The 25,369-nt window shown below is 46.5% G+C and overlaps 1 protein-coding gene across 1 annotated transcript in view; it reads left to right on the top strand.

Annotated features, from left to right (window-relative positions):
• NELFB (negative elongation factor complex member B) overlaps positions 1 to 25,369 on the top strand; it is a 253,623-nt gene that overhangs the window by 28,035 nt on the left and 200,219 nt on the right. Inside the window, exon 2 of the mRNA XM_086921137.1 lies at positions 914 to 1,077. Within this exon, the coding sequence (XP_086777263.1) occupies positions 914 to 1,077 (164 nt within the window). The remainder of the gene's footprint in view (positions 1 to 913; positions 1,078 to 25,369) is intronic.

The raw sequence follows: 25,369 nt of genomic DNA, 5'->3' as shown, positions 1-25,369 counted from the left end.
TATGTTAGTACCAGGGTGCCCCTCGGTAATTACTGGATACAGAGAGGTCAATGTGTGTCCATTCACTGCAATTCATCCATCTCCCTGGATATTTCAGCCACTGGCGCTGGTTGTAAATTCCACCCAGATGTCCTGGGATGCTTTATCCCACTTTTATTTGTCTAAGAATTGAACCACCCTCGCATCGCAAGTCAGAATATTCTGCTAAGCATACAGATTACACATCAACAGGCTTACTCCAGCTACCCAGCCAGACACGCAGCTTTTAAGTATAACTTGCGAAAAACTCTTCCATCCCCAACGGAGTGCTTCTGTCATGAGTGTCAGCGCTTTCAATGCCGATTTGGTCACCCATTGCAAGATTGTAAACATAAAAGAGCAGGTGTGGCACAGCAAGTTGCAACATCACTGGAGCCAAAAATCTAATATTTTTATGGCACATTGCAGTGGCATCCCACCAACAAAGCATTTTACTATCAGGGAAGTCAACAAGCCAACCAGGAAGGTCGCATTTGGTACCTTATAAGTTTTTAGCCATGCAACAGTTGATGTTGATGCACCAAGGATATTGTGCTGTATAACTAAACACTTGTAAGGTCCCAAAGCGGAGACCTATTGGCTATGCCAATGCTTGTTTAGATTGGAATCATTGATGCTTCACTGAGGATGTTTCTCACTCAAAGTTTGTATACCCAAAGTTCTGTTGTGTTTGATTGTTCATTGAAACCCCATGCTAAAAAAGTGAGAGGGGTGGCGATGTAGGTCATCTGTGAGTTTTTCTGCTGCACGATTCTCCATTTTCAGTATTTAGACAACATACATCAGAATTGTTACTTTCTGAAAAGCGGTATTTTATTGCTTGGTTTTGTACAAAAAACTTAAATGTGTTTACTTATGTTTTTATGTTTTTTAGACTGAAAATGGTGTCCTCCTGCCCTCTCTACAGTCTGCACTGCCATTCCTGGATCTCCATAGCATTCCTAGGCTGGAGTTCCATCAAACTGTGTTTGATGAGCTGAGAGAGAAGCTGCTTGATAGGGTTTCAGTCATCGCCTCTGAGGGTAAAGATGAAGACAGGTGGGTCATAGCAATCAGTTCTACAGGTTTTGATGTATGACAAAGCACAGTTGGCCAGATTGTTGCTCAACATGAAAAAAACAAGTGTGCACAACTATGTCGCTGAAATCGCTACACTGGGGCTTAAATGCAACACAAGATAAACATAGCATTCAATCAATCAATAAGGAATTTGTGAAGCGCACTACTCGCCCTGCAAGGCTCTCAAGGTGCTGGGAGGCAGAAGGCCGGGGCTCGCGCAGCTACATCTCATCCGAAGAGCTGGGTCTTGAGGCTCTTCCTGAAACCTGTCAGTGTGAGGGTTTGTCTGATGCGGAGTGCCAGTTCGTTCCAGGTCTTGGCTGCAATGTAGGAGAAGGATTACCCCCCCCCCACGCCCCCCCAGTTCTGGCTCTGCAGATGCGTGGGATTTCGGCTAGGGCAAGGTCGGCGGATCAGAGGCTTCTCTTGGGTGTGTAGAAGGAGATTCTTACATTGAGGTATTGGGGTCCGATGTTGTGGAGGGATTTGGAGGCGTGATTGAGGAGCTTGAAGGTCACTCTTTTTTCTAGGGGTAGCCAGTGTAGTTCTCCTAAGTGTTTGGTGATCTGGTGTTGTCGAGGGATGCCGAGGAAAAGTCTGGATGAGACCTTCTGGATTGTCGGGCGTTTGAGGAGTAAAGATGTGTTTATTCCAGCATAGCGGGTGTATCCACAGTCCAGTCTGCTGGTAATCATTGCGAGGGTGACAATCCTTCTTGATTCGGGGGGATCCATTTGAAGGTCTTGCGGAGGATGCAGAGAATTTTGAAGAATGTGGAGGATACTGCGTTGATCTGTTGGTGCATAGTGAGGGAGGAGTCGAGTATGATGCCGGGTTCCGGGCGTGGTCTGTGGGAGGTTCGCCAAGGGTGGTAAGCCACCAGGTGTTGTCCCATGCTGAGGGAGTGGATCCAAGGACGAGGACTTCCGTTTTCTCTGAGTAGAGCTTTAAGCAGCTGTTGCTCATCCAGGAAGCAATGTTCTTCATACCTTCCTGGAAGCTGTGTCTGATGATGTCTGGTTCACTGGTGAGGGAGAGGATGAGCTGTGTGCCGTCGGTGTAGGATACTATGCTGAGTCCGTGTTTTCTGACGGTGGTGAGAGAGGCCATGTAGCTATTGAAGAGCGTGGGGCTGAGTGAGGATCATTTTGGTATTCTGCCGCTGGTCTCTGTGGGTTCGGAGAGGAAGGGTGGGAGTCTGATTCTTTGGGTTCTGCCGGTGAGGAAGGACCGAGTCTAATTGAGGGCGTTTCCCCGGATGCCGGCGTCGCGGAGTCTGGCTGCTAGTGTTCGGTGGGAGACTGTGTCGAAGGCTGCTGAGAGGTCTAATAGGATGAAGGCTGCCATGTGGCATTGGTCGAGGAGGGTGCGGATGTTGTCCGTGGCAGCTAGGAGGGCGGTCTTGGTGCTGTGGTTGCTGCGTAATCCAGATTAAGAAGAATCGAGTATCGAGTTGGCTTTTATGAAGTAAGTGTGCTGGTTGTTCATCTTCTCTGTGACTTTGGCTGCGAAGGGGAGGAGAGAGATGGGTTGGTAGTTCTTGAGTTCTGTTGGGTTTGCAGTGGGTTTCTTGAGAAGGGGCTTGACCTCTGCACGTTTCCATTTGTCGGGGAAAGTGGCTGTTTTGGGGGAGCAGTTGATCGTATGTGGTAGTTGGGGTACGAGGGTGTAGACGGCTCGGTGGAAGATGTGGGCCAGGCTGGGTTGGTGGGTGCTCCAGAGTGTATACTTCTCATGGTCTTAGTGGTGTCAGGGGTCCAGGCAATGATGGTAGGCTGGGTTGCGTTGTAGGTTGGAGATGTAGGGTCGGTGTCTAGGTTCTGCTCTTTATAGTTGCTGTAGAGAGTTCTGGTCTTGAGGTGGCAGTAGGAGCCACGTTTGTTGCAGTGGTCCTGGGAGGGGGGACGTCAGAGTATTCGCTGGGGGGTTTGGTGAATTCTTATATGATGCTGAGAGTTCCTTAGAGTTGGTGAGTATTTTGCTCTGGATGAAGTTCTTCTTTGTGGTTCTGATGAGTTGGTGGTGTTCTGTCATGGTGGTTTTGTAGGCGGAGCGTGCTTCTGTCGTTTTGCTGTTCCTCCAAGCTTTCTTGAGTCATTGGCATGTGTGCTTGGATTCTCGGAGGTCGTACGTGAACCAGGTGGCTTTCGCGGTGCTTAGTCTGTCTGAGTTCCAGAGGGGGGGGGGGGCGAGCGTGTCTGCGCAGTCGGTGATCCATCTGTGAAGAGCGTTGGTTGTGGAGTTGGCGTCGGCAGTGGTGGGGGGGAGGTGCGCAGTTGAGGGTGGAGTTGAGGTTCTCCTCTGTGATCTTGCTCTAGTTCCTGCGCATGGGCTAGGTGTGGGCTTGTGTGAGGTGGGCCTGGAGAAGGAGTAGTGGATGCAGTGGTGGTCCGTTGAGATGGGTTGCGTGGTGAGGCTGCAGCAAATGTTGTGTCCTCCAGTGAAGATGGGGTCGAGGGTATGTCCTGCCCTGTGGGTGGGGGTGGTGACAGGCTGTCTCAGTCCGATGTTGGCGAGATTGTCCAGGAGAGTAGAGTAGTGTTGATCGCTGGGGTTGTCGAGGTGAAAGTTCAGGTCTTCGAGGAATGCGTAGTCCATGGATGTGATTCCGTGGGGTGAGATGAGGTCTGCGATGGTAGTGGTGAACATGTCTCATGGTCCAGGGGGTCTGTAGGCGAGGGTGCTACCTTAAGTCAGTTTGGGTTTGATCTAGATCTGGAAATGCAGGTGTTCCATGGGGACATGGAGTCGTTCGTGCTGGATGTGGTGAGTCGGAGGGAGTTTTTGTGCACCATGGCGAGTCCGCCTACAGGGTGTTTAGGGCGGTCCTTCCTCTGGATCTTGTATCCGTCAGGGACCGCGGTTGCTGTGTCTGGTGCGGAGCTGACGTTGGTCCAGGTTTATGTGAGGAAGGTGACGTTGGGCGAGAGGGTACTGAGCCTTTGTTCAGAGTCAATCCCAATTTATTCCTTAAAACACTGCCAGAGAAAGAGAGAGAGAGTGAGAGTCAAACAGAATGGCAAAAGAGGATGTTTTCCCTGACGAGCCTCACACTTGGGTCTGTCAACACCACCTGCTTATTTGGGTGCTACTGCAATGCATTATAGGACCATAGGCTGACATTTTGCTGGCACTTCCAGAAAAGTTTAAGGTCAGTTTGGCTGAGACCTTTCAGGATAGTCAGGACACACCAAAATACGCCATTCACTCTGTGCTGGACACACGACTGCTTAGTCAGAGCAGTTGGTACCAGTGTGATGCTTCAGCACTATGCATGGGCTAATTGGGTGAAGCTTAGGTGGCACAAATGGACATGCTATTTGGCATGGCCTGTCTCTTTGGGGATGAAGGAGACTCTGCCCTGGAGCACTTCAATGAAAGCAGGACCATAGTACACTATCCTGGCCTTATGACTCCAGTGTGGCAGTATCCCCACCAGTTTAGCCCTTTTGGGGCTTCAGAGGGAGCTTGGCTCTCGGATGGTGCCAAGGCCCACCTCCATAGCAATAGACCCGGTCCGGTGGTCCTTTCAAAGCCGGGTTTGGAGATCCAGCCCACATAGTCCAGGTCCATTGCGGCATCGCACTTTGCGGTCCCCAATTCCTGCTCCTGCCACCACCAAACCGCTCTAATTTGCCCTGGGTGGTACATGTATTTTCAGGACGAAGGCCCCTACAGTCCCTACCCCAGAGTTGGCAAATCGACAAGTTTCATTGCTGTGATGCGATGACTGAAGCCTCCGACCGTAACAGTCACTGTTACATTCTTCCCGGCCCTGGGATTGAGGATTGCCCTCCGTAGGACCATCCGTGATGCAATAACAGGAGCCTCCAACAGCAACAGTCACTGTTGCAGTCTGAGGCTCCCGTCATTGCACGACAACATTGATACTTGCTGATTTCCATACCCTGGGATTGAATATTTCACTCTGTGGTATCTTCCCTGTGAAGGCTACATACCTCTCCACATTGTGGATTGCTCTTATTAGGTCTCGCAAACCTAGCGCTGGAGCGCGTGTGCGCTCTTCGCTCTGCGAGGTTTATTGTAATCAAAAGATTTCAAAAGGGGACGTGAAGCCCCACCCATCATTCCCATTGGCTGGTATTATCATTTATGCTAAACGCTGGCTTCCAATTGCAAACAAGGTTTTTTTGTTACCGCCCTGTCTCCTTCTCGGACTGCCCATCCGGACTGGATCGTTTGCTTGGTCTCCATAAGTCGGTGAGCACTCTTTTATTGTTATTTAGAGCGCGGTCCTCGCTTTTTTATTTAATTGATTTTCGGCGCAGGCCGTTTCCACGGCGCTTGTTTATTTACTTAATTAATTTGGAGCTCGGTCCGATGACTTTTGCGGCCGCGCTTGTTAGCTAAATCCTGCTTGCACTGCGCAGTCATGGCCACGAAGGCGAGCTTTTCACTTTGTAAACACTAGACAGTAAGACCTCAAGTGCAAATGAAGTGTAATGATCAGTAGGCAGCTGGAGCTGTCGGATATTTTATTTATTTATTTTATTTATTTGAGACTTATATAGCGCGTGGTTACCCTTGGGCATCCCAGCGCTTGTCAAGGAGTCAGTCAGACCAGTGCGAAGCTATCCAGCGTGTTAAGATGGGAAAAGGTGTGTTTTCAGAGACTTCCGAAAACGAAGGATGCAAGATATGACGTGGGACTGCGCCTCTTTACTTCACGGTGACGTCATTCTTTACCTGTCGCAAACTGGCTCTCCCACTGAATATTTCATTACAGACTTACATTTGTCCACATTCGATGTCACATGTTTGCCCACAGTATCTCTTCTATAAATTTGCAAGTGTGCAATCTTTAGTGTGTGCGGCAAAGAGCATTGGCATGGGGGTGAAAAATTACTATTATTGTTGCAACGAAAAATAGCAGTTCATTTCCGGATCGTCCAGTCATTTAAATGTTTCACATTCGTTCTGATATTTACTAAAAAGTGCGTACAATCAGGCTGAAACACATTATTGGTCATTAAAAAAAAAAGTAGATGTTGAAGAAACCTCCTTGGCGGTCCTGGACACCATAATCTGCACAGCTCAGTGTCTTCTTGAGAAAAAAACACAAAGCCCAGTGCGTTGGTGTTTAGTAGAGACACCAACTGCCCGTCTCAGTTTGAGAGACGGAGAAAGGGGCCATCAGGTAAATGAATTAACAGGTCTTGTACCGTCCAGTTTGCGCCATGTTTTAGTAAGTGCTGGGGGTGGGGGGACTTTTAATGGAATTTGCTAGCATACACCAAGTTACAGGCTCTTGGGGGAGAGGGTGTGCACTTGGACTAAGGCGCTAATTGGTTTGACGGTTAATGATTGGCTAAGAGGAAGAGACCGGCATGGATCATCAGATAGATACAGATCCCCAACACCATAAGACGGATGAATTTAGAGGAGCACAAATCCTGTTTAACACACACCATGGGAATGTTTTGCAGTGCTGTTGTTTGCTTTGTTTTTGCAATTTTAATGTAGCGCCAACTTGATCCATAGATATTGGAGCGCTTTACATGAACACCAGTTACGTTTCACAAGGATACATCCATTTTAGGTAGGTAGGGGAAGATTAAGTGATTTGCACAGAATCAGAGGTTGTTGAGGCGGACCGAAACTCGAACTGGGTTCTCCAGTTCCAAAGTGGGCACCTCTGGCCGTTACGCCTCCTCAGTGACAGATTATCAGGGGGCGCGCGCACCACTGCCATGCCAGCCGCACTCTAGGTGGCTGAATGTGTCCAGCACGGTTTGACAAAGGGGCGCACAACCAGAAAATAAAAAGCTCCAAGAGAGGCACAATCTCAAGGTCCTTTCAAACGTGGTCAAACGGTCCATCCAGAGACAGCTGCAGCCTGATTAGCCGCCATCATAGATAATATTCCAGACTGCACCGTGCATGTCTTATGCCACATGACATACAGTCCAGTTAGCGCTTAGCTATTGTTGGGGCAGTAGGTGCAGTGGCACTGGGCTCCGAGGAGCCCACTGCGTACCCTTGACTGTAGACTTTTACAGTGGATCACCAGGCCATGGGGGTCCATTTGTTGCAACCTTGCAATGAAAGTTCAGTAAGTCAGGTTTTCCCCCAAATAGTGCTATCATTAGTTGGATTTGTAGCTCACTCGTGTGTAGGACAAAAGTGAAACTACAAGTCCCTAAACACAACGTTACGTACCTTTGACTAAAACACTGCCTGAAGGTGTCAAACCTACTTGGCAGCCATGTGACATGAATCTTGCTAAATCCCTACATAGCTTTGTGTCTTACTGTCCACGTAAGCGAAGAGTGGCCGAAGACTCCTCGGTTCACTGATCCATGCCTGTGCGACAGGACATTCAAGTTAACCACCCTCACCCCGAATAAAATCCAATAAAAACATATACAAATATACAGAAATGCCTATGCGCACACACTAAATGTCATTTACAGTCGTGTCACAGTGTAGACACACAATAGATTATAGCCAAGGACAACACAACATAATAATCGAATTTCCTGCCGCTTGTTGCTGTGGTTTCAGATTTTATTGGTTCCACAGCCAGTCGACACATGTTTCATCGGGTTAGGAATAGTGTGTTCGCGACTCTTCAGGGCTGGGAAGGATACAAAATAAATACAATAGAACATCTGACAAGATGTGAAAATTTTTATCACTACGGTTCACATAGCATCCCTTCAACTGTGAGTCCACACAATGAGTTTCACCCCGTAGAGTGGACCATTATTTGAGTGCTAAGCCCAGTCTCAGGTGGACACAAGAATGTGAAGCCCCATCCGTACCTGCATGCGCAGATGTTTGTTTATCAGACCAGAGCATTCAGGGTGTCTAACAACTCATGCTGTTGTGTGGGTATTTAGAAACGAAGTGCGCATTCGAACGTGAACGTAACTGACTGATTGTTTGTGAGCAGCAGTACCTAATGGTGATCAGTTTGTGGAATACTAAAAGGTGAATCATACCTGCGGTACGAAAACCGAAATATGAAAGGTCTGTAAATGGGGAGAGAGAGAGAGAGAGGAGGAGAAAGGAGAACAAGGTCAAGAAAGGGTGTGAGTTTTGAAGATCAGAGAACCATTCATGTGACTTATAAGGACGTTAAGATCACATTGCAGAGAAGCACAAAATTCTTCACCGCTCCACCGGTGATAATTCCGCCCCGGCGGGGCTCGTGACCATATGCAAAGAGTGTCTTTGTAGAAGTGCTGTGGAGCGAGGAGTAGATAGAACAAGTGAGAAGAGTGGAATGGAAAATCTAACCTCATGAGGTCTCTAAATAGCAGCCGCCTAATTAGAAACAAGAAAAGGTTTCACGGCGAACATACCCAAATGAGACAGTGGGTCCAGTGGATATGGTTCACAAGGGAGTGTTTCCTCGTTGTTCAGCGGAGTTTGAGCGTGACTCTCAATGGAGATCTCACTGTAAAGAAAGGAATTATTGGTATCAATCAAAAGGTCCCTTGCTCAGGCCGTCTCGAGTTATAAACAAACAATGTCTATGCCATGGCGATCGGAGTTCCGATTAAAACATTTGTGCACACAGCATTACCTTAAAACGTGTAGTTCAGTGCGGTGTGCCCAGGATGTGTAGACAATAGTGAGCTGGAGCGGATAACTCCCAAAAATATGTGTTATCTGAAAAAGAAGCGCAAATACGTGCATAAGTCAAATGATCGGGTGTATGAGAAAGTCAGTAGACTTCTCACTGTTGTCGAGTATAACCTGGCAAGTGGGGCTTACTTGAGCAAATGTGTAGCGTTGCTGATCTGTCTTCTCCCTGGTCGCTGTGTTCCGAATCTGGACATGTGACCGGAAGGTGGAAGTCCTTAAATACTAGGCGGAACCTCATTAAGGCATGCCCTTGTGCGAAGACTAGAGCGCTGCTCATGCTACTGCAAAGCAATCCCAGTGATGCTTTTTTTTATAAAAGGGAAATAGAGACCGCATAAAGGAATGTAAAGATAGAAACATTGTAAGATAAAGCAATATGGCTTGAAAATTGTGAAATAAAACCCGATTGCCAAAGCCGATGAAATCGAGAGGTGTCCATGTTATCAGTTAATTTGTTGAAAATCTGCATATATACGTGAAAGGGCACCAAGAAAGTGAGTTTAGTCGGTAGTTACATGTATTATCCGAAACAATATAGCGCACATCGGCGACGAAATATTGGATGGCAACAAAAATCAAGTGCATTTATAAACAAGCTACTATTGTATAATGATCAGGAAAGGTGCAAATCACAGCAGATATTGCCATGAGTATGTTCATCATACAATGAGTGGGTTCGAACATAGTATCGAATTAAAAACAACATCGATGATTTCCAAATGTTTTCCGCTCGCCAGTTGCACCACAGCCATCCCTACAGCTTCTACAAGCATTGCGTACACTTTAGGCAGAGCGCCCATTACCCTCTGTATGTTAAAAACCCTTTCTTTGAATGAAATAAAAACATATACAACTCTGGGTAATTTACATAAATTGAGTTTCTTTTTTGGTTTCGCATAGCGACGCAGTGATTGCGCTGCTCGTTATCGGCGAGATCTATTGTTGTCGACTTGGGTTCGAAAGGGGGACAGGCGATGTGCACGTGTACAAAGGACAGCAGTTGTGCAGGCGTATGGCGGCGTTACCACAACTCGCAGGACAGCAGATGTGCACACGTACGGCTGGTGCCGCGTTAACACGCCTCCTGCTTCCTTGCTCAACAACTCGCAGGACAGGAGATGGGCACGCGTACGGCTGGTGCCGTGTTGACACGTCTCCTGCTTCCTTGCTGAAGAACTCGGAGGACAAGCCATGTGCACGCGGCAGCTTACGCTGCGTTAACACGCCTCCTGCTTTCTTGCTGAACAACTCAGGAGACTGCTGATGTGCAGGTGACAAATTGCGACGCGTTACCACACCTCGTGCTTTCTTGCTATTTTGCATACTAATTTCTCCTGCATTTACACATCGCCTTCTGTTTCCATATTAGTGGCTTCTCTTCTCTGGCGATCTCAACACTTTTTGCGTGCTCCCCGCGCTTTAACTTTCACACGCTCGATCCAAGCTGTGTTTAGGTCACAGTGTGCGCGTTCTACATAGGCGGTAGAGGTTAATCATAGAGTTCTTGAGGGCCACCATCACTCTCTGCTTGCAAGAGTGTCAGCTTCCTCCCTTACCCTTTTCTACCCCCAGCCCGGTAACCTCCCATCCGCCGCGGTACACTTACTGCTCCGCGGCTGAAGAAGTCCGCTGTGATAGTTGCGTTTAAAATATGTGCTATTCCAACACACCACTTAAGTGTCACGCCGTGACTTTAACACACGCGCCCAGACTTTTGTTCACACACAGTCGCGGTCGGTAGTAGGAGTTCCTGCAGGGCAGTGACGTGGGGAGGGGGAAGGCAGGGTGGGGGGTAGTAATGTATGGATTACGGAGTTTAAAAGGTAAGTAAACATATAAATAAATAAAACTAATTTAGTTGCGTGCACTGCATCACCAAATGCGATGCAGTGCGCGCAACGAAATTCGTTTTATTTATTTACTAGCAGCCCGTCCCGACGTTGTCCGGTTATGAATTGCTGCCGGTCAGTAGTATATTGTTTTGTAGGATTTCGTTTTGATAGCATTTCTTATCTGTCACAGGCCTGTGAAATGCGCTGATAACAGTGCACTGCTGATGCACTTAAGAGTGCGCGTTCAGTAGTGTGTGAACTCGAGTTTCCCTACTTTATTTTTCCTTGCAATATTATATAGCGCGAACTCGACAGCATGGCATGAGCACAATTTACATTACAGAAGAACACATTCATTTGTGGTAGGCACGGGGAGACAAAGCGATTTGCCTGGAATCACAGGATGTTGAGCTGATGCCGAGATTCGAACGTAGCTCCCCAGCTCTAAAGTTCGCAATTCTAGAACTTGTGGCTGGAGGTGTGTCTAAAAGTGTATGTCGATGACGGCCATTAATGAAAGAGACCTGTGCATTTTTCAAATCGGTGGTGAAAAAATATGAGTATATTGCTGGAGATGTGGGCCGCCGTGCCTCCAATGTACTTACCGGGGGAGGGTAAACACCCATTATTCCGCAACTTTCTTTCCGCATACCATCACTCCGCATACTTTCATTACGAAAGTACCATGACTCCACAATGCCATTATAACGCATGGCATTACATTTTATTTGCTTTTACCACGCATACATTTACAACGAAATTCGTTGTAAATGCATGAATGGTAAAAGCATGTTTTTTTTAAATGTTTGGATAAGGTAAGTATGGGTATAGGGGTATATGTTTTGAGGTATATGTTTTGGGGTGTTTGGGTATTTTAAGGGTTCAGATATAGTTTTGGGTTATAGGGTACAGGGGTAGTTTTAGGGATAGGTATGGGTTTCGGGGTACAGGGGTATTTTTAGGGTTCAGGGCTTAGTTTTGGTTTGGGGGTATATGGGTATTTTAGGGTTCAGGGGTAGGTTTGGGTTTTGGGGTAAATGGTTATTTTTATGTTTCAGGGCTAGGTTTGGGTTTTTGGGTACAGGGGTATTTTTAGGGTTCAGGGGTAGGTTTGGGTTTTGGGGTACAGGGGTATTTTAAGGTTCAGGGGTAGGTTTGGGTTTTGGGGTACAGGGGTATTAGGGTTCAGGGGTTAGGTTTGGGTTTTGGGGTACAGGGGTATTTTTAGGCTTCAGGGCTAGGTTTGGGTTTTGTGTTACAGGGGTATTTTTAGGGTTTAGGGATAGGTTTGGGTTTGGGGTACAGGGTATATTTATAGGGTTAAGATGGGTTAGTATTTAAGGGTGGGTTATGATTATGGGGTGCAGGGGTACTTAAAGGGAGCAGGTTGGACACCGGGAGCTGGAATGTACAGAACCTGGGAAGAAAAAACAATAAAATATTGGGCACAACGCTCGCTTTTTTTTTTTGTAATCCCGCGCGCGCCCACGCCCCAGCACACGCCCACAGCACACGATATGAGACATGGCATGAAGGGTGGAATGTACCACATGCCCCCAGCGTTTGTCACGCCTCCAGCACCCGCCCACAGCACAACGCAGACACGCCCACAAGGGACTACTTTGCAGGCACAGTTCTTTTACCTTTTAAATGTATATGGTGGGCGTCTGCATAACCTATGTTCTTCTGCTGCAGCTGCCCCATTCCAATGCTGTATTGAGTGTTGTGATTGGTGCTGTGGTTCCTGAGATTACCCGCCTCAAAGGTTTGGGCTCTCTCTTTATTATATTAGTATAGATACGTTTACTTACCTGTTAAACTGTGTAATCCATACATTACTACCCCCCACCCTGCCCCTCCCCCTCCCCACGTCACCGCCCTGCAGGAACTCCTACTACTGACCGCGGCTCTTCAGACAACTTCCCTTAGTTCACACAACTTCCCTTAGTTCCCTGGCCCTCTAACGCCATCACTAACTATCACGCGCACCTCGGACAGCAGTTCCCAGCTCCTCCACGTTCGTCCCATTCAGAACCTGTGAACGTTTATGGGAGAAACCAGTCTTCAAGCGATTCATCAAACACCGCCAGCAACTGAGTTGGCTTCTGCACTGGAGCATAGAAATCACTGCTTCGCCTGGCACTGATTTTACCTCAGACTTGCACAAGATCTCTCCCAGGATCCCTGCCCGGTTCCGAGCGCACACAGGTGCCTCCGGAGGCTGAGTGCTCTGCCGCAAGAACGGGCTTGCGCACTGTTAAGGAGACGCTGCGCGGGCTTTCATCGCCATCTACTGGTCGCTGCAGGAATAAGGTAGTATACCGCGTCTCTCAACCAGGCACATCAATGAGTAACTAGTAAGTAACCTTCAGAATCCGAAGGGGGTGCCAAGCTGAAGGGCCACGGACCCTTTTCCTATAGGTAGCTATAATAGTTTTCACTGTCCATATTTAGGCTGCGTTTACTGCAAGTTTATTTGTACCGTTACAAGCTTCAATGTTGCAGCCGTCATCGCCTGTACAGATAGCTTACCGTTACAAACTGAAATGTATGTCCGCGACAGACACGAAAATAATGAACAAGTATTGTATTGTAATTGCATTTATATAGCGCCAACTACCCCCAGTGAGGCGTCGAAGTAGGTGCTTTAATGTAAAAGGTATACACTTGAGATATTTGTTGTCTTTTTCCCACGTTGCAATAGATTGTATACAACGTACTGTACAGACCTACTAATAACTCCACCACCTTCCCTAGAATAACATACGCTTTTTTTCACAAGCCATTTCAGACCTGCACGTTACCTTGGTACCTGTTCATTATCTTGATCTACCAAGCTTCATCAGTGCTCCATATCCCACTGCCTCAGCCTACCGGAACTTGGGCAACATGTCCTTCTTTGGTCTCCTAAACCAGTAAAGGACATGAAACATTTTATTTACTTTGGGACCCCACAAAGCATTTAAAATGCAACAGGTCTCGCATTTACACAAGTTTGAGCTATTGGCATTGTAAATGACAATGCCTTTTATTTTATGTTTTGGTTTTTAAAACGTAAATAAAAGACATTGTCATTTCCAATGGCAATAGCTTAAACACCTGTAAATGCGAGACCTATTGCATTGGAAATGCTTGTTTATGGTGCATTGGCTAGTGAGTCAAACGAGTACCTTGTTTGAAGAAGCAAACGGTGGCCATAAGGAGCTGTGCAAGGGAGTCTGACACAGAAGATTTTCACCTGGTTCACCTTAGATTTTCCACATTGACATCTTCGTAGTCCAAACCTTTGACTTTTCTTTTGCCACTTCGATACCTTCCATTTATCCACGGGCACACATTTTAATTTATAGTGAAGAGCACATGCTGACATTTGAAAAGGGTGAAAGAAAAAAAAGAAATCATAAATCAACCTAATAAAATAAACCTGACAAATCAGAGTAATGGATTCCCCCATCGACTTAAATTAAAGTAGAGGCACTTTTATCCGGGAACCCGCAAGAATAAAGCAAGTTTGTCATTAAAAAAATCGGTGTTATGCCGCCTCAATCCTGCTTGTTTGCATGTATGTTCTGAAGATATTTATACAGCTTTTCTGTGCGCTCTGCCATGCCTAAAGAGCTTTAGGTGCGGCCTGACTGCACCCTTTATAGCGCTTTATACCTATCTCGAAATGGAATAGCTTTGCGATTTGAGTCGAGGGTCATAGCGCTATTTACAGCGCTTGGTTGATAGGGTGTTTGTTATTCCAATTTGGTCTATAGGGGATACGTTGGAGATGCTTTGTAAATATTTGTCACTGTACATACGCAGTAACTGTTATGTGCTGTCGAAGGTATGTCCTGTGAAAATGCTGACCTAATTTATCTGTTCAGTAAAAATACCCCGTGGTTGGTGAATAGTTTTGATTTGGGGTAGCTGCAAGCATACCTGATATTGACTAAAATTGGCTGTATGTACAACGAGGGGCAGATCACCTGAATGTCAGTTGTTGCATTAGTTCCTTTCACCAACAAGCATTTGCAATGGAATAGGTCTCGCATTTATGCGAGTTTAAGCTATTGGCATTGTAATTGACAATGCCTTTTATGTAGGTTTCAAAAACCAAAACTTAAATAAAAGGTATTTTCATTTTCAATGCCAATAGCTCAAACTCGCGTAAATGCAAGACTTATTGCTTTGCAAATGCTTATTTTTGCCTATGTAAATAGTACCTCGGTTTGCTACTTCTGTTTGGCCACGTGTATAAAACCCCGTCATGCCATCCATCTGGCGCTATCATTGGTATTATTAATTATACATAAGATGACATGTATTCTTTGCACACCAATAAATGTATGTATTTTAAAGTCCTGATGATCCTGCATTAATCATGGATCGCAACGTTGTCGACTTTAAACACTCTGACCCTTCAAATATGTGTATATGACTTCTGGGTGAAGTAGTGTTCATGTTGATGTAAATAAGTGACCCCCCATTATGGATACAACTGACGGTCATTTAATGTCTCATACCTGTTTGTTTTCTTGTTGTGATCACCTGTTGAGGATTACCCCAGTTAGGTTAATCTTCCACACATATATATGTGTTTTTTAAGTGTACCTCATATCCATATTTGATTATTCCTGGACATAATTCTTTTCTCCAGAGCATTGTTATCTATTCATTGACGGTATGGGACTTTGTTCCTGAAAATACTCACTACCCTTGGTCCCTATTGATTCTTGGGTTCCCTTGTACTTATTAACTGGGTGATACATGGCCATTCCTTTGAAGGTAGGATAAGGTATTTCTTTGGGTGGCTGAGTGTTCCATCACCAAATGGATGCTTCAGACATTCCAGCAATAAATGCTGTGCCATGCCTCTCCGTTCTGCCAAACATTTCACCCACATCAGAGTGTCTGTCAGAGGACCATTTTTCCATTTTGTGGCAGAAGGTTCAGGCTCTTTGGGACAAAGGAGACATGGAGAGGGACCTGGCATTGGAAATAAAGACTGGATGTTACTCCTGGTATTTCCTGCTGCTCAAGAAGGGCAGAGACCTTCGTCTTATTTAAGATCTTCGCCCTCTCAATTTATTCCTGAAAAAGGACTTATTCAGGATGCTCACATTGGCCCAAATTCTATTTGCTCTGGATCAAGAGACTGGATGGTAGAGTTGCACTTGCAGGATGCCTTTTTCACCTTCCCGTCCTGCAACTCTACGGCCGATACCTACAGTTCCAAGTGTGTCAGGATCATAATCAGTTTGTTGTGCTTTCTTTTGGTCTTACCAGTGCCCTTGGGGTGTTCACAAAAGTAATGGCAGTGGTTGGAGCACATCTTCATTGGTTAAGGACATTAGTCTCTCCCTACCTCGACGACTGGCTGTTAAAGGTTGCCTCACCAAAATCAGTTGTACACCACGTTCTAATGCAAGCAAACCTAACATCTTTAGAGTTCTCTATCAATATGCTAAAGTCACACATGACTCCTTCACAGAAGCTCCAATCCATCCAAGCCATCCAGGATACTATATAGTTTTGAGATTTTCTTCTGGTTTAATAAGTCCACAACATTAGGGCTATGATAACAATGTTTTAGTCTCTCTCCTGAGTAAAAGTTAGAATGGATCTGAGACTTGACCTCTTGCATCCCGCTGGCTGACTACACCAGATGACACATATGGGTGTGCCGTAGGAGCTGAAGTCTCAGTGGGCTCTGGACCAAGGGAACATGTCTGAAAACGTACAGATTTACGAGGACATTGCAAAAGACCTGCAATGGCGGCTGCTCAACCATAGTTGGACCAGGCGCAGACCCCGCTCCCTACCTTGCCCACAGCAGACAATGGTGACAGATATTCACTGTTGGCTTGAAGCATTCATCTGAGGTAGGTGAGAATTAGAGAACTGTGGGCTACCGGGGAGACCCGACTTCACTTCAGTCCATTGAAGTTGTGGGCTATTTGTAGGAAAGTGCCCCTTTTTGACCTGGTCACTCCCACTTTTTGGCTAGTATCTCATGCAATTTTGACACAAGCACAGTGGGTTCCTGCTATTTAGGTCCCCAGTGCCTGATCTCTTCCCCCTAAAACTGTACAATTCATCCCCCACGTGGCAATACCTTTAGCACCCCTTGTACCTCCCTAGTAAATGGTGCTCCTGGCACCTGGGGCAAGGAGGCTATAGAGGATCTGCATTATTGCCCCACCCTAACAGAGCCCTCCGTACCAATTGCAGGCTGCATGCAGTGCTGCAGAGAGAAGTGAAGACAGGACATGGCACTGTGTGCCATGCCTGCAGACACTGTATGCAGTATAGGTAAGTCACCCCTACAACAGGCCTTACAGCCCTAAGGCAGGGTACACTATTCTACATGTGTGGACATATTCTGAATGAATAGATATTCCCCTGTGATGTCTAAGTGGATTCTTGGAGATATTGCAAGTGGACAGGGAAGCCATTTTGAGTACATGTGCTGGACCCTGGTGTTTACGAGTTCCCCAGCTACATGATGGCTTCACCGAAACTAAAAACATTTGGTATCTAACATCTCATATTAATAAGCCCACACTGATTCCAGTGAAGGATTTATTGATACATGCACCCAGAGGGCACCTTAGAGGAGCCCTAGGAAAACTTACTGACTACCTGTGTACTGACTGACTGGTGCAGACCAGCCTGCCTCCACAGATATGTGTCTGACCCCTGCAGATGAGTACCCGCACTCTCTGAGGGCAGAAACGATGCTTGCTTCATCCGAAGAGGTTGTTGCGTCCTCCAAGCAGGATGGTTATGTAATCAGCATATCAAAGCAGGAGGCTTGAAAGGTGGGCTACCTGAAGTAAACACGACTTTTAGAATTCCACCATCTTGGTTTAGGCAGAATTAGGCTCTCTGGGTCAGAGTTATGCCCACTTCACACAGGAAGTGGTCATATAGAGGGTGTTGACACCCTAAAGGTAAGTAGCTCATTCTCTTCTACCTGTCGCTCCGCGTAACACCCCATAATTGAGTAGTAAATGGATACCAAGAAGAGAGGACAAAGTCAATTGAGAACAGAAGAAAGAAAAGCGAGAACCTGCCTGCCTGCACCAAGTCTCGACAGTCATGACTAATGACTTGTCCTGTAGCTGACCAGCTTCTAAGTACCCCGGGAGATTTCCAGCCCTTTGCAAATTGCCAAGTAATCTCCCTTGGAGTAGAGGTCCTACTCCCCTGCAATCAGCAGGCACCAAAGAGCAAAGTCCGGTTTACCAAGTTGCCGCAGACCTACCTGCCTGCCGCCACAGCACCTAGGAAGAGGTGTGTGTGCTCCTGAAGGTCAGATCTGTTTCCCTCACCAAGTGGGAGGACACCAGGACCAACCAGAGCCGCACAGGACCAATACCAGGGGAATCGGATCCCTTGCAGCAAATAAAGACTGTAAGCGTCCAGTCTGGACTCCAGCGACACTGAGGCCGAGCAGTCATCTAGGGACGTTAGTACCGCAGAGACCGCGATCCAAAGTGGTGCAGCTGTCCTTATTTTTGCACCCTTAACTGGTGAACAGTGTTGTACTAGGAACCTCTGGGCATGATCTTCTGTCCTCAGAGCAAGCTTCTGCTTTGGGAATATCTTCTGTTGCAGCAGGAGGGCAGGATCTTGCACCCGGGCCTGTGCAATGTACACCTCCATGCATGGTGATTGAGTGACAACAACTGACTGCTTTCAACCTCTCTCCTGAAGTAGTGGATATAATTTTAGTGGCCATTCAAATATATTTGAATACTGTTTATGCCTGACCCTGGAAGAAGTTTGAGGCTGGTGTAATTCCCACCATAGAGAACCATTACAAACAAAGTTGTCTCACGTTTTGCTCTTTGTGTTGTCTTTATCCCAGCAAGGCCTTGCAGTGGGTACTATTAAATGTTGTCGCCATTTCAACCTTTTTGCATTTACAAGATTAACCATCCTTATTTAAATTGTCTGTTGTGATGCGTTCCTCAAAAGTTTAGCCTAAATATTCCCTTCCAGACCTTCTGTGATGACCCAGTCCGACCATCATTTGGTTGTCTTATTCCTAATGATGTGTACACAGCTGTCCTCTGCATCTCCTGATCCTCAACACATCCTTTCTCAATGTCATAACTCAAGCTCTTACACGAGTGAGTTGCAAGCTCTGTCTGTGTATCCACTGTACACCACCTTTTTCTAGACAAACTAGGGTTGGAGATCTACATTTTAATATAAAATTCACACCGTCTTTTAGTTTTAACGGAGTGCTCCTCTATCGACCTCCTGGGGCCAGAGCAGCTTTCCTAACAAACTTAACCATCTTAATGGAATCATTAGCCACAGATGAGTCCACTACGGTAATGGGCGATTTTAATTTTTATCTTGAGCAAAATAATGATAGAGACACCTTTAATCTCACATCTGATTTAGAAATTATAGGACTCAAACAATTGGTTACGGCCCCAACCCATCAGGCAGGACATACGCTAGATGGCATGTTCACGAACGTGGAAGACCTTCAGGTGACTAAAATCCTTCCCATGACATGGACCGACCACTCGGCCATTTTCAGCAGGCTGACTATTAAAGATCCGTGTAGGAAGAATACTCCCCATCCCAAGCCAGGCACCTTCAAGGCGTGGAAGGACATAAACAACAACAACCTGAATATACTTTTAAATAATACTAAGCCTGAACTATCTAATGATCCCTGTACGGCTACTTCCCAATTTCATGAATGGCTGAGTGATGCCACGTCTCAATTGGCACCCACTAAGTCCCACTCAAGGAACAGAAGTATGCCGACTGCTCAATGGTACACAGAAGAACTAAAATTACAGAAACAATTAACGAGAAATAGGGAAAGGTACTGGCGACGAACTTACGACAGTGAAAGCAAGATTAGATATAAAGAAGCGCTAGCCACTTATAAAACCATGATCACGACAGCAAAGAAGCACTTCTTTACTCTACATATAGAGCAAGCTAAAAATTCTACCAAACAGCTGTATAACTTAGCTAAAACCCTATCGGGTAACACACCAGACCTAAACCCTCCCCCATCACAATTACTATGTGATGCCTTGTCTGAGTTCTTCTTCACAAAGGTGAACAATATATATCAAGCGTTCACCTCGGAACCCAATACTACTGTTGTTCCATCTTCACGGATAGTTCCGAGTAACACCATGACGAGTTTTAAACCTCTAACGACCGATCAAACTAAATCCATACTGAAGTCCATTAAATCAGGCTCTGCCCTGGACCCATGCCCCACTTCGGTGTTAGCCATGGTTTCAGACACAGTTAATCCCATTATCACCCACGTTTGCAATATAATATTGAGTTCTGGGACCTATCCGGACTCTTTAAAAAACACATTGATTAAGCCTTTGCTTAAAAAACCAAATCTTGACAGGAATGATTTGAAAAATTACCGGCCCATAGCAAATCTTCCATTTCTGGCCAAACTGACAGAGAAAGCCATGAACCAGCAGCTGTCAGAATATATTGAGAGAAATAATCTGCTTGATGATACTCAGTTTGGGTTCCGTAAATATCATGGAACCGAAACTGCCCTCATCAAGGCAGCGGATGATATTAGACTCATCCGGGACCAAGGAGGGACAGCTTTGCTGGTGCTCCTGGACCTCTCGGCAGCATTCGACACGGTTGACCATAAGACCTTGGTCGACCGTGTCGAAAAAATGGGGATCCACTCCGCAGCGAGAGACCTGCTTGCCTCCTTCCTGGCTAATAGAACTCAGGCGGTAACCCTTGGACCATTTCGATCTGCCAAATTGTCGCTGCCGTGTGGGGTTCCTCAAGGCTCATCCCTTAGTCCGACACTTTTTAACATCTATGTGTCGGACCTTGCCAGTGTCATCAAGGCACATGGGATGAGCCTAACCTCGTACGCAGACGACACACAGTTGGTGTTGGCCATTAAGGGCGATGGACAGGAGGTGGCAGAAAGGTTCCAAAGTGGCATGATAGCTATCGGTGAGTGGATGGCAGGAAACTGCCTGAAGCTCAACTCCGAGAAAACGGAGGTCGTAATCTTTGGCAGTCTCTTGCCACCGTGGCCCGATATCTGGTGGCCATCAACATCTGGCACCCCACCTTGTCCGACCCCCAAGGTGAGGAATCTGGGAGTCACCTTTGACAATCAGCTGAACTTCATGGCTCATGCCAATAAGGTAGCGTCCACGGCCCACTTTAAACTTAGAATAATTAGGAAAATCTTGCCTTTTCTGCCTGACACAGCCGCCAAGACCCTGGTCACGTCATTGGTTTTAAGTTCACTAGACTACTGCAACTGACTCTTTCTGAATGTACAATCTAGAGTCACAAAGAAGTTGCAGATGGTACAAAATGCGGCAGCACGCTTGCTGTCCAAAAAACCAAAATTCGCACCCATCTCAGATACTCTAAGGTCCTACCATTGGTTGTCCATTCAAAACAGGATAACGTTTAAAGCGATGTGCATAGTTTACAAAGTAATGCAGGATCAGGGGCCTCGCTTCCTTAAAGATCACCTAATACCCAATAGTCCGGCGAGAAAGCTATGATCCTCAGCACTTAACCAATTAGTGGTCCCACGTACCAGAACTGTGACTTGGGGTGACCGCCGTTTCCTAGTTGCGGCCCCCAAGATCTGGAACACCTTACCATATCACATTAAAGCCAGTCCATCGCTCCTACAGTTTAGGAAAAAGCTGAAGACGTGGTTATTTAACCAATAAATGTAGCACACCAGCTGCATCCTTACCTCTAGGGAATGACATTACTGCAGTCTAGCGCCGAGACACCCAAGGGTAATTGTTCGCGCTCTATAAATGTCAGAAAATAAATAAATAAATAAAATCTGGGCTTTGTTTTTGCCAAACGCTCTGATGCCTTTTCATGTCTGACAATCCATCACCCTTTTGGCATTCTTTATTCCACCCCACACCTCAAAAGAGGAGGAGAGGCTTCACCGCTTGTACCTGAAAATATTGTTGGACTTTTGCATATATTCTACCAGGCCCATCGGGTGGAAGATGGTCTGTTTATCAAGGCGGATAGTTCTCTGTATTAAATCTGCCATTCACTGGCCAAAAAGCAGCCAGCGAGTGTCTTAGGGCACACTCTACCATACCTAAAGCTGCTACCATTGCTTTGGCACGCTGAGTGACTGTTCTGGTCAGCTGTAAAGCAGAGACGTAGGTGTCAGTTCACACATTCACGAAGCACTGCTTCCATCATAGCCAGGTCTGGCGGGGAGGGCACTTTGCCCATTCAGTTTTGCAGAACTTTCTAGTTTGATCAGTTCTACAGACTTTCAAAAGTGTAGTTTGGTAGCACCAGCATCTGTAACAGAGTCTGCAACTTCTGTACCAAAGGTGACTGGAGGTAATGCAGAGTGCCTGTCTCGGATGGTTGTCAGGTAGCTATCTTCGCATCAGTGCCCACGTTTACAAAATGCTACTACCTCAACAGTCCGGTCCTTCGAGTTTAGCACTTGGACCACTCAGTCCTGCAGGGCGTTTGAGTATGAGCCATTCAACAGACTCACTGTCATGACTGTATCTCATAAGTAGTCCATTCTTGTATTTTTGTGGGCACTCTAAGTGTCCCCTGTGATGTAATCTGGAATCTTGCAGATAGGGATTCAATGGAGGAGGTTGCTTTGTAGAGGAGTGCTATGTATACGCTCTTTGCTCTCCAACTGAACTAGGGTAATTACTACAATAAAGGACTTGTTATGCAATCAGTCTGGCAAGAGTCATTATATCCTCCACCTTGTGAGGCTCTGCTTTAGTATCTATTCACCAGGTGAGGAAACTGTGGTTAGAAGTATCCATGTATCCATCGGAACAAGTTTACTTAACTTTGGAAATGTGCTTTCTGTTGGATACTCTAACTGAAGATTCCTCACCAGTCTCCCACCTCCCCATTCTGCAAAAATGGGCTCTCTTCTTCATCTATGTAAAGGTCTTAAATTAAATATCTGCACATTGTCATATCTGATCGGATTGTAAACTCTGCTTCTGACTGCCCAGATAATCAAGAGGGAAACTAACAGTGCGCAGGGCAGGTGCTTATATGTGGCTCTGACATAAATTTGAGGTTAGACATTGTCGATACAGAGCTGCACGACCTCACCTGATGGGGCGTGGAAGCAATGCTGAGAAAATTCTTCGGGCCAAATCTGACAATTGCTGTATTTACACGGTGAGGAATCTGCTGTTCGAGTATCCACCAGATCCAACATTTCTATTGACATTGCAAACTTGTTTAGTAAATAAAAATAATTTCAACCAGATAAAATCAACTGTTGGTTGAAATTATCTAAAATGGTTTGTGCAAAAAGCTGTGTGCAATTAAAAAATGAGCAGCCTATGCATTACAGGACAGTTAAATGATATGTGCATTTTTAGGTTTTGCCTGGCGTCCACTGCGCAGCATTATTCGCGCAGGCGAAATCTTTTGTTTAGCAGTACGGGGCTTTGTCCCGCTTCTCTCTTCCATTGGCTAGCTCCATAAATGGAGGCTAGCCATTGGAAGAGAGATCTGTCAGTCATTGCCCGAGCAGATTCGTGGGCGTTCCGGTGATTTTTTTCGCTCTCCACCCCTTTAACAACGTCATGCGGCGGTGGTCGGTTGTTTTTTTTGTCTCTGCATGTTTGTTACATTTCCAACGTGTGCTTTGCAGGGGTGGGCTGCGCGATTTCACTTTCCTTGATTTACAAGTAAGAGGCATTTTTTACTCCTTTTTTTTATCCCGTTCCCGCCCCCCTCCCGCTGTCCGTGTGCCCGTTCCCGCCCCCCTCCCGCTGTCCGTGTGCCCGTTCCCGCCCCCCTCCCGCTGTCCGTGTGCTCGTTCCCGCCCCCCCTCCCGCTGTCCGTGTGCCCGTTCCTGCCCCCCCCCCCCAGCTGTCCGTGTCTCCGGCCCCACTTGTTTACCAAGTTCTTGGATAGAAATTGTTTCTACCGTCTGGTACCTGGAGGGCATCTTCAAACAGTAAAGGCACCCGTGCGTGCGGTAAATACCACTAAGAAATCTGGATAGAACTCTGGGAAGTATTAGAGGACTCTTGTAAATATTATCTGCTTCTTTACAAGATTACGTAAGATCTGGTATCACATTTTTATTTGACACAGTGCGGGAACACAGACAAAACGTGAAACATCTGCCAATGTTCGCGGTTGTTTTTGTTTTTTTTGTCTCTGCATGTTTGTTACATTTCCAACGTGTGCTTTGCAGGGGTGGGCTGCGCGATTTCACTTTCCTTGATTTGCAGGTAAGCAGCATTTTTTACGACTTTTTTACCCCGTTCCCGCCCCCCCTCCCTCCCGCTGTCCGTGTGCCCGTTCCCGCTCCCCCCCTTCCGCTGTCCGTGTGCCCGTTCCTGCCCCCCTCCCACTGTCCGTGTGCCCGTTCCCGCCCCCCTCCCGCTGTCAGTGTCTGCGGCCCCACTTGTTTACCAAGTTCTTGGATAGAAATTGTTTCTACCGTATGGTACTTGGAGGGCATCTTCAAACAGTAAAGGCAGCCGTGCGTGCGGTAAATACCACTAAGAAATCTGGATAGAACTTTAGGCAGTATTAGAGGACTCATGTAAATATTATCTGCTTCTTTACAAGATTACGTAAGATCTGGTACACATTTTTATTTGACACAGTGCGGGAACACAGACAAAACGTGAAACATCTGCCAATGTTCTGGAAAATGCTTGAATGGTTTCCGAAAGAAGAGAGCAAAACAGTGTGTGTCCACCAGCCGTGCCAGATTTCTTTGTGCATCGGGTGTTCCCATATTTATCAAGGCCAGGCATCGCTGCGTGTAGGACACTCCACCAGCTGAGCATCATTGGCTCATAAAAGTTTAAATTCGACTATTTTTGTCCTTCTCTCCCACTGCCCGCAATCTTAGAGTTATCCCATTCTGATCTAAAATCTGTGGCACTGCAGGCCGTGTTCCGAGTTGCTATTTTTCAACTTAATGCAGGTAATTGTCCGTTCCCGCCCCCCTCCCGCTGTCTGTGTGCCTTTTCCCGCCCCACCTCCCGCTGTCCGTGTCTCCGGCCCCACTTGTTTACCAAGTTCTTGGATAGAAATTGTTTCTAACGTCTGGTACCTGGAGGGCATCTTCAAACAGTAAAGGCAGCCGTGCGTAGGGTAAACACCACTAAGAAATCTGGATAGAACTTTGGGAAGTATTAGAGGACTCTTGTAAATATTATCTGCTTCATTACAAGATTACGTAAGATCTGGTATCACATTTTTATTTGACACAGTGCGGGAACAGAGACAAAACGTGAAACATGTGCCAATGCTGAGAGAGAGTGGGACTGGCGCCTCTAGCAGACGTGTGTGCCTAAAGGTAGCTCTGTAGCCTCCGACCGTGGATCTTACCAGTTGATAACCGCGCCCCCACCGGCACTCACACGTGGGTAGCTGTCAGTGGCACTAGGTTTCGTTTCTTGAGCTGCCGTTCCTGGCACTGTCAGCCTCCCTCCCCCGGGCTCTTACCACTGCTGTCACTGCCGCCTGTTTCCGCTGACACTGCATTTGACCCGGCTTTCCACGCTATCATACGGCATTTCTGGAAAGCTTTTTAATTCATGCAGTTTTCTATCCGTTTATATGCTAATTGCTGAGGCCGCGACCTCGGCGTGTCACGAGTGCTAGAGGCTGTCATTTTGGGCTCATTTCTGAAGCGAAGAGGTGCCTCCCTTTTTTGGGCAACCTGAACTTGTTCTGTCAGTCGAAGTACCGTGTACTAAGATGTCAAACATGTTTCAAAGCAATAATGGCTGAAATTTTGAAAACTGAGTAGTCGTTTTGGAAGAGCATCCTCTATT

The sequence above is a fragment of the Lissotriton vulgaris genome, chromosome 5 (genome assembly GCF_964263255.1).
Source record: "Lissotriton vulgaris chromosome 5, aLisVul1.2, whole genome shotgun sequence".
Lineage (NCBI taxonomy): Eukaryota > Metazoa > Chordata > Amphibia > Caudata > Salamandridae > Lissotriton > Lissotriton vulgaris.
The sequence above is the reverse complement of the archived record's forward strand: the minus strand, read 5'-3'. Positions and strand labels throughout refer to the sequence as shown.